The 18,007-nt window shown below is 36.6% G+C and overlaps 1 protein-coding gene across 3 annotated transcripts in view; it reads right to left on the minus strand.

Annotated features, from left to right (window-relative positions):
* LARP1B (La ribonucleoprotein 1B) overlaps window positions 1–18,007 on the minus strand; it is a 129,038-nt gene that overhangs the window by 17,110 nt on the left and 93,921 nt on the right. For 2 of the 3 annotated variants that reach the window (XM_079919351.1, XM_079919349.1), the window contains exons 13-14: window positions 13,205–13,416; window positions 12,591–12,697 (exon numbers count right to left, since the gene is read on the minus strand). In XM_079919351.1, the coding sequence (XP_079775477.1) occupies window positions 12,591–12,697; window positions 13,205–13,416 (319 nt within the window). The remainder of the gene's footprint in view (window positions 1–12,590; window positions 12,698–13,204; window positions 13,417–18,007) is intronic. The other variant, XM_079919350.1, reaches the window with a different exon arrangement.

Consider the following 18,007-nt stretch of genomic DNA (forward strand, 5'->3'; position numbering starts at 1 on the left):
ACTGCTAGATTGTATGGTAAGAGTATGTTTAGTTTTGTTAGAAACTTCCAAACTGTCTTCCAAGGTGGCTGTACCAATTTGCATTCCTACCATCAATGAATGAGAGCTCCTGTTACTTCACATTCTCACCAGCATTTATTAGTGCTGTCAGTGTTCTGGAATTCGGCCACTCTAATAGGTATGTAGTAGAATCTCACCATTGTCTTACTTTGCAATTCCCTGCTGATAATATGATGTGGACTATCTTCATGTGCTTATTTGCCATTTATACATCTTCTTTGGTGAAGTGTCTGTTTGTCTTTGGCCCATTTTCTAACCAGGTTTGTTGCTGTTGTTGAGTTTTAAAAGTTCTTTGTATATTTTGCATAATAGTCCTTTATCAGATGTGTCTTTTGTAAATACTTTCTGCCAATCTGGGGCTTGTCTTTCCATCCACTTGACAGTGTCGCTCACAGAGCAAAAGTTTTTCATTTTAATGCAGTCCAGCTTATTGATTTCTTCCTTCTCAAATTCTGCTTTTGGTGTTGTATCTAAAAAGTCACCACCCAATCCAAGATCAGGTAGATTTTCTCCTGTTATTTTTATAGATTTATAAAGGAGTTTTATAGTTTTGTGTTTTACGTTTAGGTCTGTGATGCATTTTGAGTTATCTTTTGTGAAGGGTGTAAGATCTATGTCTAGACTTAATTTTTCAATGTGAATGTCCAATTGTGCCAGAACCATTAGTTAAAAAGATTATCTTTGCTCCTTTATCAAAGACCATTTGACTACATTTATGTGGATCTATTTCTATGTGGATTTTTTTATTGAAATTGTATGGAATATGTAGATCAAGTTGGGATGAACAACTGATATCTTGACAGGTTTTTTTTTACATCTTTATTGGAGTATAATTGCTTCACAATGGTGTGCTAGTTTCTGCTTTATAACAAAGTGAATCAGTTATACATATACATATGTTCCCATATCTCTTCCCTCTTGCATCTCCCTCCCTCCTACCCTCCTTATCCCACCCCTCTAGGTGGTCAAAAAGCACCGAGCTGATCTCCCTGTGTTATGGGGCTGCTTCCCACTAGCTATCTATTTTACGTTTGGTAGTGTGTATATGTCCATGCCACTCTCTCACTTTATCACAGCTTACCATTCCCCCTCCCCATATCCTCAAGTCCATTTTCTAGTAGGTCTGTGTCTTTATTCCTGTCTTACCCCTAGGTTCTTCATGACATTTTTTTTCTAGTTAAATTCCATATATATGTGTTAGCATACGGTATTTGTCTTTCTCTTTCTGACTTACTTCACTCTGTATGACAGACTCTAGGTCCATCCACCTCATTACAAATAGCTCAGTTTTGTTTCTTTATATGGCTGAGTAATATTCCATTGTATATATGTGCCACATCTTCTTTATCCATTCATCTGATGATGGACACTTAGGTTGTTTCCAACTCCGGGCTACTGTACATAGAGCTGCAATGAACATTTTTGGTACATGATTCTTTTTGAATTATGGTTTTCTCAGGGTATAAGCCCAGTAGTGGGATTGCTGGGTCATATGGTAGTTCTACTTGTAGTTTTTTAAGGAACATCCATACTGTTCTCCATAGTGGCTGTACCAATTCACATTCCCACCAGCAGTGCAAGAGTGCTCCCTTTTCTCCACACCCTCTCCAGCATTTATTGTTTCTAGATTTTTTGATGATGGCCATTCTGACTGGTGTGAGATGATATCTCATTGTAGTTTTGATTTGCATTTCTCTAATGATTAAAAATGTCAAGAATTCTTTCATGTGTTTGTTGGCAGTCTGTATATCTTTGTTGGAGAAATGTCTGTTTAGGTCTTCCGCCAATTTTTGGATTGGGTTGTTTGTTTTTTTGTTATTGAGCTGCATGAGCTGCTTGTAAATTTTGGAGATTAAACCTTTGTCAGTTGCTTCATTTGCAAATATTTCCTCCCATTGTGAGGGTTGTCCTTTGGTCTTGTTTATGTTTTTCTTTGCTGTGCAAAAGCTTTTAAGTTTTGTTAGGTGCCATTTGTTTATTTTTGTTTTTATTTCCATTTCCTGGGAGGTGGGTGAAAAAGGATCTTGCTGTAATTTATGTCATAGAGTGTTCTGCCTATGTTTTCCTCTAAGAGTTTGATAGTTTCTGGCCTTACATTTAGGTCTTTAATCCATTTTGAGCTTATTTTTGTGCATGGTGTTAGGGAGTGATCCAATCTCATACTTTTACATGTAGCTGTCCAGTTTTCCCAGCACCACTTACTGAAGAGGCTGTCCTTTCTCCACTGTACATTCCTGCCTAATTTATCACAGATAAAGTGGCCATATGTGCGTGGGTTTATCTCTGAGCTTTCTATTCTGTTCTATTGATATATATTTCTGTTTTTGTGCCAGTACCATACTGTCTTGATTACTGTAGCTTTGTAGTATAGTCTGAAGACAGGGAGCCTGATTCCTCCAGCTCCGTTTTTCATTCTCAAGGTTGCTTTGGCTATTCGGGGTCTTTTGGGTTTCCATACAAATTGTGAAATTTTTTGTTCTAGTTCTGTGAAAAATGCCAGTGGTAGTTTGACAGGGATTGCATTGAATCTGTAGATTGCTTTGGGTAGTAGAGTCATTTTCACAATGTTGATTCTTCCAATCCAAGAACATGGTATATCTCTTCATCTATTTGTATCATCCTTAATTTCTTTCATCAGTGTCTTATAATTTTCTGCACATAGGTCTTTTGTCTCCTTAGGTAGGTTTATTCCTAGATATTTTATTCTTTTTGTTGCAATGGTAAATGGGAGTGTTTTCTTGATTTCACTTTCAGATTTTTCATCATTAGTGTATAGGAATGCCAGAGATTTCTGTGCATTAATTTTGTATCCTGCTACTTTACCAAATTCATTGATTAGCTCTAGTAGTTTTCTGGTAGCATCTTTAGGATTCTCTATGTATAGTATCATGTCACCTGCAAACAGTGACAGCTTTCCTTCTTCTTTTCCAATTTGGATTCCTTTTATTTCCTTTTCTTCTCTGATTGCTCCGGCTAAAACTTCCAAAACTATGTTGAATAAGAGTGGTGAGAGTAGGCAACCTTGTCTTGTTCCTGATCTTAGTGGAAATGCTTTCAGTGTTTCACCATTGAGGATGATGTTGGCTGTGGGTTTGTCATACATGGCCTTTTTATGTTGAGGAAAGTTCCCTCTATGCCTGCTTTCTACAGGGTTTTTACCATAAATGGGTGTTGAATTTTGTCAAAAGCTTTCTCTTCATCTATTGAGATGATCATATGGTTTTTCTCCTTCAATTTGTTAATATGGTGTATCACGTTGATTGATTTGCGTATATTGAAGAATCCTTGCATTCCTGGAATAAACCCCACTTGATTATGGTGTATGATCCTTTTAATGTTCTGTTGGATTCTGTTTGCTAGAATTTTGTTGAGGATTTTTGCATCTATGTTCATCAGTGATATTGGCCTGTAGTTTTCTTTCTTTGTGACATCCTTGTCTGGTTTTGGTATCAAGGTGATGGTGGCCTCGTAGAAGGAGTTTGGGAGTGTTCCTCCCTCTGCTATATTTTGGAAGAGTTTGAGAAGCATAGGTGTTAGCTCTTCTCTAAAAGTTTGATAGAATTTGCCTGTGAAGCCATCTGGTCCCAGGCTTTTGTTTGTTGGAAAATTTTTAATCACAGTTTCAATTTCAGTGCTTGTGATTGGTCTGTTCATATTTTCTATTTCTTCCTGATTCAGTCTTGGCAGGTTGTGCTTTTCTAAAAATTTTTCCATTTCTTCCAGGTTGTCCATTTTCTTGGCATAGAGTTGCTTGTAGTAATCTCTCATGATCTTCTGTATTTCTGCAATGTCAGTTTTTACTTCTCCTTTTACATTTCTAATTCTATTGATTTGAGTCTTCACCCTTTTTTTCTTGATGAGTCTGGCTAATGTTTTATCAATTTTGTTTACCTTCTCAAAGAACCAGCTTTTAGTTTTATTGATCTTTGCTATTGTTTCCTTCATTTCTTTTTTACTTACTTCTGGTCTGATCTTTATGATTTCTTTCCTTCTGCTAACTTCGGTGGTTTTTTGTTCTTGTTTCTCTAATTGCTTTAGGTGCAAGGTTAGGTTGTTTATTCGAGATGTATCCTGTTTCTTAAGGTAGGACTGTATTGCTATAAACTTCCCTCTTAGAACTGCTTTTGCTGCATCCCATAGGTTTTGGGTCATCGTGTCTCCATTGTCATTTGATTCTAGGTATTTTTTGATTTCCTCTTTGATTTCTTCAGTGATCACTTCGTTATTAAATAGTGTATAGTTTAGCCTCTATGTGTTTGTATTTTTTACAGATCTTTTCCTGTAATTGATGTCTAGTCTCGTAGCATTGTGGTCGGAAAAAATACTTGATCCAATATCAATTTTCTTAAATTTACCAAGGCTTGATTTGTGACCCAAGATATGATCTATCCTGCAGAATGTTCCATGAGCACTTGAGAAAAATGTGTATTCTGTTGTTTTTGGATGGAATGTCCTGTAAATATCAATTAAGTCCATCTTGTTCAATGTATCACTTAAAGCTTGTATTTCCTTATTTATTTTCTGTCTGGATGATATGTCCATTGGTATAAGTGGGGTGTTAAAGTTCCCCACTATTATTGTTTGTCTGTCGATTTCCCCTTTTATGGCTATTAGCATTTGCCTTATGTATTAAGGTGCTCCTATGTTGGGTGCATAAATATTTACAATTGTTATATCTTATTCTTGGATCGATCCCTTGATCATTAGGTAGTGTCCTTCTTTGTCTCTTCTAATAGTCTTTATTTTAAAGTCTATTTTGTCTGATATGAGAATTGCTACTCTAGCTTTCTTTTGGTTTCCATTTGCATGGAATATCTTTTTTTTTTTTTTTTTTTTTGCTTAGGCCTCTCTCTGCTGTGGCCTCTCCCATTGTGGAGCACAGGCTCCGGACGCGCAGGCTCAGTGACCATGGCTCACGGGCCCAGTCGCTCGGCGGCATGTGGGATCTTCGTGGACCGGGGCACGAACCCGCGTCCCCTGCATCGGCAAGCTGATTCCCAACCACTGCGCCACCAGGGAAGTCCTGCATGGAATATCTTTTTCCACCCCCTCACTTTCAGTCTGTATGTGTCTCTACGTCTGAAGTGGCTCTCTTGTAGACAGCATATATATGCGTCTTGTTTTTGTATCCATTCAGACAGTCTGTGTCTTTTGGTGGGAGCATTTAGTCCATTTACATCTAAGGTAATTATCGATATGTATGTTCCTATTCCCATTTTCTTAATTGTTTTGGGTTTGGTATTGTAGGTCTTTTCCTTCTCTTGTGTTTCTTGCCTAGAGAAGGTCCTTTAGCAGTTGTTGTAAAGCTGGTTTGGTGGTGCTGAACTCTCTCAGCTTTTGCTTGTCTGTAAAGGTTTTAATTTCTCCATCAAATCTGAATGAGATCCTTACTGGGTAGAGTAATCTTGGTTGTAGGTTTTTCTCCTTCATCACTTTAAATATGTCCTGCCAGTCCCTTCTGGCTTGTAGAGTTTCTGCTGAAAGATCAGCTGTTAACCTTATGGGGATTCCCTTGTGTGTTATTTGCTGTTTCTCCCTTGCTGCTTTTAATATGTTTTCTTTGTATTTAATTTTTGACAGTTTGATTAATATGTCTTGGAATGTTTCTCCTTGGATTTATCCTGTGTGGGACTCTCTGTGGTTCCTGGACTTAACTATTTCCTTTCCCATACTAGGGAAGTTTTCAACTATAATCTCTTCAAATATTTTCTCAGTCCCTTTCTTTTTCTCTTCTTATCCTGGAACCCCTATAATTCGAATGTTGGTGTGTTTAATGGTGTCCCAGAGGTCTCTGAGACTGTCCTCAGTTCTTTTCATTCTTTTTTCTTTACTCTGCTCTGCAGTAGTTATTTCCACTATTTTATCTTCCAGGTCACTTATCCGTTTTTCTGCCTCAGTTATTCTGCTATTGATCCCATCTACAGTATTTTTAATTTCATTTATTGTGTTGTTCATCGTTGCTTGTTTCATCTTTAGTTATTCTAGGTCCCTGTTAAATGTTTCTTGCATTTTCTCTATTTCCAAGATTTTGGATCATCTTTACTATCATTATTCTGAATTCTTTTTCAGGTAGACTGCCTATTTCCTCTTCATTTGTTAGGTCTGGTGGGTTTTATCTTGCTCCTTCATCTGCTGTGTGTTTTTCTGCCTTCTCATTTTGCTTATCTTACTGTGTTTGGGGTCTCCTTTTTGCAGGCTGCAGGTTCGTATTTCCCGTTGTTTTTGGTGTTTGTCCCCAGTGGCTAAGGTTGGTTCAGTGGGTTGTGAAGGCTTCCTGGTGGAGGGGACTAGGGCCTGTGTTCTGGTGGATGAGGCTGGATCTTGTCTTTCTGGTGGGCAGGTCCACGTCTGGAGGTGTTTTTGGGGGTGTCTGTGGACTTATTATGATTTTAGGCAGCCTCTCTGCTAATGGGTGGGGTTGTGTTCCTGTCTTGCTAGTTGTTTGGCATAGGGTGTCCAGCACTGTAGCTTGCTGGTCGTTGAGTGAAGCTGGGTGCTGGTGTTAAGATGGAGATCTCTGGAAGATTTTCACTGTTTGATATTATGTGGAGCTGGGAGGTCTCTTGTGGACCAGTGTCCTGAAGTTGGCTCTCCCAACTCAGAGGCACAGCACTGACTCCTGGCTGCAGCAACAAGAGCCTTTCATCCACATGGCTCAGAATAAAAGGGAGAAAAAGTAGAAAGAAAGAAGAAAGAAAGAAAGAAAGAAAGAAAGAAAGAAAGAAAGAAAGAAAGAAAGGAAGGAAGGAAGGAAGGAACGAAGGAAGGAAGAAAGGAGGGAGGGAGGGAGGGAAGGAAGGATGGAAGGAAGGAGGGAGGGAGGGAGGGAAGGAAGAAAGAAAGAAAAGAAAGAAAGAAAGAGGGCAAGATAAAATAAAATAAAGTTATTAAAAGAAAAATTATTAAGAAAAATTTTTTTAAAGAAAAAAAAAAGACAGATAGAACCCTAGGACAAACTGTTGACAGCAAAGTTATACAGACAAAATCTCACACAGAAGCATACACATATACACTCACAAAAAGAGCAAAAGGGGAAAAAATAATAAATCTTGCTCTCAAAGTTCACCTCCTCAATTTGGGATGATTCGTAGTCTATTCATGTATTCCATAGATGTAGGGTACATCAAGTTGATTATGGAGCTTTAATCCGCAGCTTCTGAGACTGCTGGGAATGATTTCCCTTTCTCTTCTTTGTTCGCACAGCTCCCGGGGCTCAGCTTTGGATTTGGCCCCGCCTCTGCGTGTAGGTTGCCGGAGGCTGTCTGTTCTTCGCTCACACAGGACGGGGCTAAAGGAGCAGCTGCTTCGGGGACTCTGGCTCAATCAGGGCGGCGGGAGGGAGGGGTGCAGATGCGGGGTGAGCCTGCGGTGGCAGAGGCCAGCAGGACGTTGCACCAGCCTGAGGCGTGCCGTGCATCCTCCCGGGTAAGTTGTCCCTGGATCCCGGGACCCTGGCAGTGGCGGGCTGCACAGGCTCCCCGGAAGGGAGGTGTGGATAGTGACCTGTGCTCACACACCGGCTTCTTGGTGGCGGCAGCAGCAGCCTTAGCGTCTCATGTCCATCTCTGGGGTCCACGCTGTTAGCTGCGGCTCGCGCCCGATCTTGAGAGTATTGAGACTTCTACCCATAAACATGGAGTTTATCTCCATTTATTTAGTTTTTTTATTCCTTTCATCAGAGTTTTGCAGTTTTCCTCATAAAGATCTTGTACATATTTTGTTAGATTTATACCTGTTTCTTTTGGGGGGGTGATAATGTAAATAGTATTTTGTTCTTTTAAAACATTTTATTTATTTACTTATTTTTGGCTGCATTGGGTCTTCATTGCTGTGTGTGGGCTTTCTCTAGTTGCGGCAAGCAGGTGCTACTCTGTTGCGGTGCGTGGGCTTCTTATTGCAGTGGCTTCTCTTTGTTGCAGAGCATGGCTCTAGGGGCGCAGGCTTCAGTAGTTGTGGCACATGGGCTCAGTAGTTGTGGCATGCAGGCTCAGTAGTTATGGCTCATGGGCTGTAGAGCACAGGCTCAGTAGTTGTGGCACACAGGCTTAGTTGTTCCATGGCATGTGCGATCTTCCCAGACCAGGGCTTGAACCTGTGTCCCCTGCAATGGCAGGCAGATTCTTAACCACTATGCCACCAGGGAAGTCCAACAGTAGTTTGATTAATTAATTTCAAATTCTACTAGTTCATTGTTGTTATATAGGGACGTGATTGACTTTTGTATATTAACCATATATCCTGAAACCTTGATGTAATTGCTTATTAGTTCCAGGAGATTTGTTAATTATTTATGACTTTTTACATATACAATCTTGTCATCTGTGAACAAAGACAGTTTTATTTCTTCTTTCTAGTTCAATATATCTTTTGTTTCCTTTTCTTTTCCCTCAGACTTTATCTCTGAATGTCTCCCTCAATTTTGAAGGGCAGTTTTGTCAGATAAGGAATTCTCAGTGGATGGGGATTTTTCCCCCCAGCACTTTGAATATATCAGTCTACTGGCTTCTGGCCTCTGAGAAACTGCCTGATACATTTACTAAGGACTTCTTGTATGTGATGAGTCTCTTCTCTCCTGCTGCTTTCAGGATTCTCTCTTTGTCTTTGGTTTTCAACAGTTTAATTAGTGTCTTAATGTGAGTCTCTTTGGGTTTATCCTACTTCAAGTTCATTAAGCTTATTAGATTTGTAGATTCATGTATTTCATCAAATTGGGAGCCAGTATTCTTTCAAATATTCTTTCTGCCCCCTTTTTCCTCTTTTCCTTCTGAGATTCCCACAATGTGTGTATTGGGCTAGTTCATGTGTCCTACAGATCCCTTAGACACTACTAGTTTTTTCTTCTTTCTTTCTGTTCCTCAGACTTGATAATTCAAATTGTTCCATCTTTAAGTCTACTGATTCTTTCCTCTTTCTTCCGTTTGATGAAATCTGCTTTTGAACCTTCTGGTGTATTTTTCATTTTAGTTATTGTATTTTCAGCTCCAGAATTCCTTTCTGATTCCTTTGTATAATTTCTATCTCTATTGATAATCTTGTTTTCTTCATACATTGTTTTGCTATCTTTGTCTACATCTTCCTTTATTTAGCTCTTTGAGTATCCTTAAAACAGCTGTTTTAAAGACTTCATTTTGAAAGAATGGAACCCAGGCTTCATCAGGTGCATTTTCTGTCAATTAATTTTGTTCCTTCAAATGGCCCATACTTTCTTATTTCTTTGTAAGCCTTGTGATTTTTTTGTTGAACAATGAAGATTTGAATCTTATAAAGTGGTAACTCTGGAAATCAAATTCTCCCTCTTCCCCAGGGTTTGCTGTTTTTTTCCAGCTATTGTAGGCTGCTTCTGTGATGGGATAAGCCTGAGGTAAAAGCTTAAAGTCCCCTTAGGTTTTTTTCCACATTTTTCCTTGGGCATGGGTGGTAATTTTCTAAATTTCCCTCATTAGTGGTTGTTTTGGGGAAAAAAAAAAAAGACATTCAGACAGTGGGGATGAAACAAAGGCTACCAGACTCTGTGTCTGAACCTTATTGACCAGAGGCAGTTAGCAGTCAACACAGAACTCCAATATTTGGAGGACAAGGTCCTTATTGCCTACATTGGATCCAGCAAGCCACACCAGAGGTGTGGGTTGCCATCTTCCCAAATGCCTGTCACAGGGCTGGGGCAGTGGGAGATGGCCACTACTACACCAAAGGCTGACATCAACGAATATTAACAATTTACCAGACACGCTTTCCCCTGGAAGCTTTAAGTGTTCAGATAGACTGTAGAGTTCCAAAATAGTCAATGCAGACAGTTTCTGCTGATACAGTTGTTGTCCAAGTGGTGAGACAGATTCCTGTTCCTTCCCATTCTGCCATCTTCCTGACATTACTCTCCTTAGTGGTTATTTTTTTAATGTAATTTTTTTATTGTATTCTGACGTGTCATCATTTAAAAGTCCGCATAACTCAGTTAATCAGTTTTTCCAAATGACCAATTCATGTTACAAATGCATGCATAGACAAAAAGAGCCATTCAAATTGGAAGAAGTCCAATGGCTTTTAATGTAACAGAGTATGAAAAATTCACTGAGTAGAAGGTGGTCACTTATATATGGTTTAGATTCTACACTGCAACTAACTTTTAAAAAATTACCACTTGTTCAGCTTTGGTATAATATCAAAGAAGAATACCTAAAATTATCTGAAAAGGCTATTAAAATATTCCTCCCTTTCTTGGATTTTATTCCTCTACAACAACAATAAAATAACAAATTATAAGATTGAATATAGAAACATATGAGAATCCAGTTATCTCATATAAAGCAAAAACATTAAACAAATATGCAAAACTTTAAAACAATGCCACTCTATTCAGGAATTTTTTTGTTTTGAGAAATGTAATTATATTTCATAAAAATATGTCATTTATGTTAATATGTAATATGTTTATTATTATTTTAAATGAATAAATATTTAATTGTTTTCAGTTTTACTTTTAAACTCAATTCAGTTTAATTTTTTATTTTTAAATTATATAACTCCCATGAACAAAAGCTCTATGAGGTCCTCAATAACTAAAAGGATAAAGAGGTCCTTAGACAAAAAAGTTTGAAAATTATTTCACTAAACCGTATCACTTTTGATGCTTAAAATTCATTACAAACAGAATGAGCCGTGGATCTGAATTCATACCTAGATCCATCATAGAATTCTATGCTCATTGAAAATATCTTTCAAAATGAAAAAAAAGAAACCTTTTCCTGAGAAACAAAAGCTAACAGAATTCATTGCCAACAGACCCACGCAAGAAATGAAGAGCATTGTAAATGGTAAAAATGAGAATACATTTAAAATTCCTTTTTTTCATGTTAATTGTTTTAAAAGATAATTGTCTAAAGAAAAATAATAATAAAATATAGCAGAAAGGACAGTAGGAAAAGGAACTTTACTGCAGTACCGTTCTTATCCTATATGTGTAATGATACATTACTTGAAAATAGATTATATTTTAAAACGTATATTATAAACCCTAGAAGACCAGTAAAAAATAAGAGATACAACAAGAAGACAATAGTAGAGATAAAATAGAATCATTACAAAAACTAAGCTGATCCAAAAGAAAGTAGGAGAAAAGAACAAAGAACAGATGAGAGAAACAGACTTTAAGACACTACCAGCACTGACATTAATGTAGATGGTCAAAGATATGACTGCTTACAGTGGGGGAGGCAGGGTATGCAGAGGGTACAGGGAGCTCTGTGTACCTCCCACTCAAGTCTGCTGTGTAGCTGCAACTCCTCTAAAAGACAAGCTGGCGAACAAAATCCACCCCTCATTATTGTAACTACATACTTGCCTGTCATCTCTGAATTAAGCTCCAGAAAGGCAGGGACTGTACCTGCCTTGTTCCCTGCTACATATCAGTGCAACATTTTTCACCATTATCTACTGATCTCTAAATATACTGCTCTGATAAAAATAAATAAATAAAAGAAAAAAACTCTCAAAATGACTTAGAATACAAAATAACTATTCGTATACAATAGGTGTGCAAGAAGAACATATACACAGTTTATCTTTTAAGGAAAATATATCTAATGAGAACAAAATGTAAAAGAAACAAATTAACATCCCTGCAAAGACATACTTGGAGATTTTCAGATCATGATACACTCTCTAGCTTTTCTTTGAATGAAACTAACTAATCCTTACCTTAACCAGTCAAAAAATACTTTTTCCTAAAGTTCATTTTCCAATTAGAAAGCTGATCAGATAATTATTCTGAAAATATTTATACAAACACAAGATAGGTTAGGTTTTCACTGAGGTAAATAATACTCTTTCTTTTTTAAATTAAAAACTAAAAGACAAACCACTTACTGCTAATAACTAGCTAATCTAAATTATTTCCCTCCAAAGGAAAAATTCCAAAATATTAATGTGTTTTATTTCCATATCCTTTATGTAGTTTTGAGTAGATTGTTTAGCACATTAACTCACTAAGAACCTACTATGCTATGAAAAATCTGGAATCTTTCCAAAGATAATAACTTTAATAGATCTGAATTTTTTTTTTTTTTTTTTTTTTGGTGGTACGCGGGCCTGTCACTGTTGTGGCCTCTCCTGTTGCGGAGCACACGCTCCAGATGCACAGGCTCAGCGGCCATGGCTCACGGGCCCAGCCGCTCCGCAGCATGTGGGATCTTCCCGGACCGGGGCACGAACCCGTGTCCCCTGCATCGGCAGGCGGACTCCCAACCACTGCGCCACCAGGGAAGCCCGACCTAAATATTTTTAATCGAAGAGTATACATTTGTGAAAATTACTTTAAAAGTAAAAAAAAAAAGCCTGTCCTACTGAATTATTCCTTAATATACTTATTGTAAAACTGTCCCATTTATTTCCCCTTCTTTGGCTTCTTTTTACTATTTTGTTGTTCTATTAATTTGCTAACATATTAATTCTTAAATGTTCCCAAATATCTAACTAGTAACTGTTTTCAACAAATTTAAAATCAAGAACAAAGCAATATTTGACAAATACGGTACCTGACAGAGGATGTTCTTGGCCCATGATCTCTGGAATCCATTACCCAACCAACATGACACTCTAGAGGGGGATTTGTACTATGTCTTGTTTTTCTCTTTCTTGGACTCTAAGGAAAAAGAAGTCAAACGTTCCAATTACCTTCAGTAGTGTGAACCTCACAAGTAAATTAAAAAAACCCTCTGACTGTAAACCAACTCAAACATTTTCATATGGTGGGTGACACATTATGAAATCATATGAAGTCACAAAACTCAAATATGTCACATACAAGTTACAAAACTTCACAAGACCCTTTGCTAGGTTTCAACACAAGGATTAAAAGAAATACAACTTAGAATGATTCCTCATTACACCTTCTGATTGTCTTTAATTAACACTATCCATTGTAAAGAAGTTATTCCTTAACCTGAGAAGACATTGCTATGGTAAAATACCATTTTTTAATGAATTCTTGCAGTCTAAAATATACATTACTTTTATTGTTACAGAAACTAAACTAAACTATAGAAACTATTTTTATTGTTATAGAAACTAAAAAAGAAACTAAAAAACATCATTTTGTAATGTTGAAGTATACAAACGGCAGGCTTTATATTCCTGGTGTTTTGTGTACCTTTACATCAATGGCTTTGGGTTCTTTAACAACAGGATAAAATCTTGGTGTTTTGTTTGGATCTTGTAATCTAGGTGTTCGAGGTGTTTTGGGTGTCCTTGCAGGATAAATTCTAGGAGATTCTGGAACTACTGTGGGTAATGAACGGGCCATTGTTGCCGAAGACATTTCTGAAACATCAAACAACTTCTGAGCTAATTCATCAGTCAAATCTGCAAAATAAAAAGCTGTTAAAAGGATTTAGGTGCTAGAAAAATATTTTACTTTGGGAACAAGGATAATTCTGAAATTCTCTACTCTCAGAGGATTTTTTTTCATCAGAAAGATTTCAAATATATAAGAAAGAATTTTTTAAAACCACTTGTCTACACATCACCTACCCTATTAAATTTTAATTTTGCTTTATTTCTGACTTTTTTTTTAAAGAAAAATATGCTAAAGACCACTGTGTAACCTTTCCTAATCCCATTTTGCTTTTCCTCCTCAGAGATAACCAGGCTCTTAAATTTGGTATTTTTATCTATTATTGTATATATATAATATTATTATTTTGCATAATTAACTTTATATAAGTGGCATCCCACTATATTATTATTTTGCAGGCTTTTTCAGTCAGTATTTTGTTTGTGACAATTATTCAGGTCTATTCATATGGCTTTGGCTTATTCATTTTCACTGCAGAATATCATACTGTTATACACATATCAAAATTTATTCATTCTCCTGAAGACATCTGTGTTACTTTCAAAGTTTTGGTATAATCAATAATGATGCAGTGAACATTGTTGAACATGTATCTTTATATAGGGGTGAGCATTTCTCTAGGGTTTATAACTGAAATGGAAATGCTGAGTCAAATGGCATGTGCATCTTCTGACTTACTAAATACTGATTGTCAACCTGCTTTCTACAGTGGTTTCACCAATTTATACTTCCAGCAGCAGCTTGTAAATATCCCAACACTTTAACATCCTGCTCAAGGCTGGGTTTTGTGTAAACTTTTAAATATTTTTCCACCTCATGGGATTTAAAAGGTATTTGCATTTCTTTGGTTATTAGAGAAGTTGAGCATATTTTCATATAGTCATCACTCAGTTTTCCCTTTCAGAGCTTGCCATTTATATCCTTTTGACTATTTTTCTATTGGGTTGTTTTACTTAGTTTGTGAAAATCTTAAGATAAAATACTAAGTAAGCAAGCAGATGAATCAAGTAGTACTGTCAAAAATGCAGGCTCTATTTCTATGTGGTTTTTCTTCAGACTTATCAACTTCTTTTGATTCATACAATAACCTTTTGTTCACCTGACAGATATTATTGAGTACCTACTACTATATGCCAAGTACTATTCTAGAGGCAAGTTTGTAAACTCAAAAAGTGAACTTACCACTCTAAGACCTAGTCTCTCTGTCTTGACATTTTCCCTCCTAATCCATTTTCTTTACTGTTGCCAGAATGATTATTCTGAGGAGCAAATTAGGTCATTTCACATTTCTACTTAAAAATTTTCAGCATTTCCCTGTTGCCTATAGGAGAAGTATAGGCTCTTTATCATGGCATATAATACTTTCCTGATTTTGCCTCATCTATTGTCATTCTCCACTTCAATCTTGGTGCCCCAAATAGCAACCTACTTGTTGTTCCTGTTTTCTGGCTTCATATCTTTTCATACGCTTCTTCCTCTATCTAAAAGTCCCTTTCCTTCATCTTTTTACACCCAGTTAGACTCATATCCTTCCTTTAATACCCAGCATGTTACTTTCCCTGGGAATGCATAGCATTCCTTAAACATCTGCCAACAGAATTAATCAGTTCTTCTTTTGTACCACCTCTGCATTTTATCCATTTATTTTTAGATTTATTAAATTAAAATTTATTTTCTTACATATCATTCCATTAAATGCTAACAGTAAGTCTCAGTGCTTCCCTGAAAGCAAGGGCCAAAATCTAACATGTATACCAGGCTGTACAACTGTGACTAGAAAAAAGTATATCCCCACCCAATGACTGATAAACTTAACTGAATTGTGTTAATGCTGTTTTTCTGTATAGCAAAAAGATATACAATCTCGGGAGTTAAAAGTAGGAGCATACAATGAAAATTATGGTAAATCCAGTGCCCTTGTAAAAGAAATATGCAAAGATCTAGGAGCAGTAACAACCCAGTAAGTAAGCTTCCTAGCATCTAGATTATGGTCTCTAAATTCCATTTCCCACTGATCCAGTCTCCTTAAAAAAAACAAAAACAAACAAACAAACAAACAAAAAAAGTCTGAAGCACAAAGTATTATACGAGCCTAGGAAATTTTGAGCCAGAAAGCAATGAAGTTAAAAATGAAAATATAAGCATAGTTCATGAAAACATAGCAGCAAACTTTAGGGGACATCACCAGTGAAAACAATGACTGAACTGGATTAAGCACATCAAATAAATAAACCCCATGAGAGTTCATAATGATACTTTAAAACTTAATCATATCTCTGGGTTGCTAGGGCACCAACTCATTATTCTGAAAATAATAAATTGAATACAAAGAAATAAACAAGAATTTATCCTTCCTTTCTTGTAAAAATTGAATTCCAGAGTAAACAAAGAATTTATAAAAAAAAAATTCTTCCTTATAGAATTCTAGGTTAAGAAATACAGAAGAAATAATAGAATTGGAAGGTGAATATTTTGCAACTCTAATGAAATAGAGGACCAGGGGAATATTCATCAGTAGCTGCTAAAAGCATTTGGTAAAACGTTGAGGAGAGATTTCACGAGCCATGAAAGAAATAACTGATATACTGACTTAATTAAAATGAAAACCTTACGCTTTGCGAACAACACTGTCAAGAGAACGAAAAGACAAGCCACAGAATGGCAGAAAGCATTTGCAAAAGACACATCTGATAAAGGACTATTATCCAAGATATACAAAGAACTTTTAAAACTCATCAATTAAAAAAACAAAACAAAACAAAACCTGATTAGAAAATGGGCCAAAGACCTAACAGACACTTCACCAAAGAAGAAATACAAATGGCAAATAACACATGAAGATACTCCACATTAGATATCATCAGGGAATTGCAATGTAAGACGACAATGAGATTCTACTACACACCTATCAGATTGGCCAAAATCCAGAACACTGACAACACTAATACATGCTGGTGAGAATGTGGAGTAACAGGAACTCTCATGCATTGGTGGTAGGAATGTAAAATGGTACAGCCACCTTGGAAGACAGTTTGGAAGTTTCTTACAAAACTAAACATACTCTTATCATACAATCTAGCAGTTGCCCTCCTTGGTATTTACCCAAAGGAGCTGAAAACTTATGTCCACACAAAAACCTGCTCATGGATGTTTAAAGCAGCTTTATTCATAACTGCCAAAACTTGGAAGCTACCGGGATAGCCTTCAGTAGCTGAATGGATAAATAAACTGTCACATACCCAGATGATGGAACATTATTCAGTGGTAAAAAGAAACGAGCTATCAAACCATGAAAAGACATGAAGGAACCTTAAAAGCCTATTACTAAGTGAAGGGATCCAATCTGAAAAGGCTACACACTGGGTGATTCCAACTATTCAATGTTCTGGAAAAGGAAAACTATGGAGATGATAAAAAGACCAGTTGTTTCTAGGGGTTGAGGGGAGGGAGAGATGAACAGGTGGAACACAGAGGATTTTTAGGGCTGTGAAAATACTATGTTTGATACTATAATGATGGCTACATCTCATTATACATTTATACAAACCTGTAGAATGTACGCCAGGAGTAAACGCTAATGGAACTATGGACTTTTGGTGACTACAATGTGTCAGTGTAGGCTCATCAATTGTAACAAATGTACCACTCTGATGTGGGATGTTGCTATAAAGAGGCAACATCTTTCACCAGAGGGGTGATAGCTATGCAAATTGGGATCAGGGAGTAAATGGGAAATCTCTGTATCTTTTAATTTTGCTATGAGCCTAAAACTGCTCTAGAAAAAAAGCCTTTAAAAAAAAAGGTAAAGGGAAACTTTATGATGAATGGATCAGACTGATAGCATCTAAACCCAATGACCAGTCATAACATCACTAAAAGTGAGCCTGAAAGACATCATATGATGCAATGGGAAGTAAACAACTCCTCCTAAGAAATAGTCTTGCTATCAGAAATATAAAAATCCTGAATATACTAACTGTTCTATATCTAAATACCAGTTCACAGGAAATAGAGGAGATAAAGGGACATATGATGTGAAGATACAATCAGATAAATCTAGCTAATAAGAAATTGCATGACAAAGTAATCACTTTCTTCAACAAATCACTGGCATGGAAAAACAAGAGAAGAGGAATGATTATAGATTAAAAGTGACTTAATGGTCTTATCAATCAAATGCAACGTGTGCATCTTGATTGGTCCTGATTCAAACAACAAATTAGAAAAAGATATATTTCAGACAATCAGGAACAACAAACATAAACTGGGTAGTAGATGATATTAAGGAATTATTTCTAATTTTATGTGAAATAATGGTACCATGAAAATTTATATATATATATAAATTTGCAATATACAATGAAATATTTACAGAATAAATAATATGGTGTTTGAGATTCGATATGCAATACCAGAAACAGATGAGGAACAAGGTACAGATGAAAAAAGAATGTCAAACTATTAACAATTGTTGAAATTAGGTGAGATGGGTACATGGGGGTCCATTAGACAGTTTTCTCTGCTTTTATTTTTATCTGAACATTTCCATATTAAAAAGTTACATTTGGGGCTTCCCTGGTGGCGCAGTGGTTGGGAGTC

This window comes from Stenella coeruleoalba (assembly GCF_951394435.1).
Source record: "Stenella coeruleoalba genome assembly, chromosome: 4".
NCBI classification, from domain to species: Eukaryota; Metazoa; Chordata; class Mammalia; order Artiodactyla; family Delphinidae; genus Stenella; species Stenella coeruleoalba.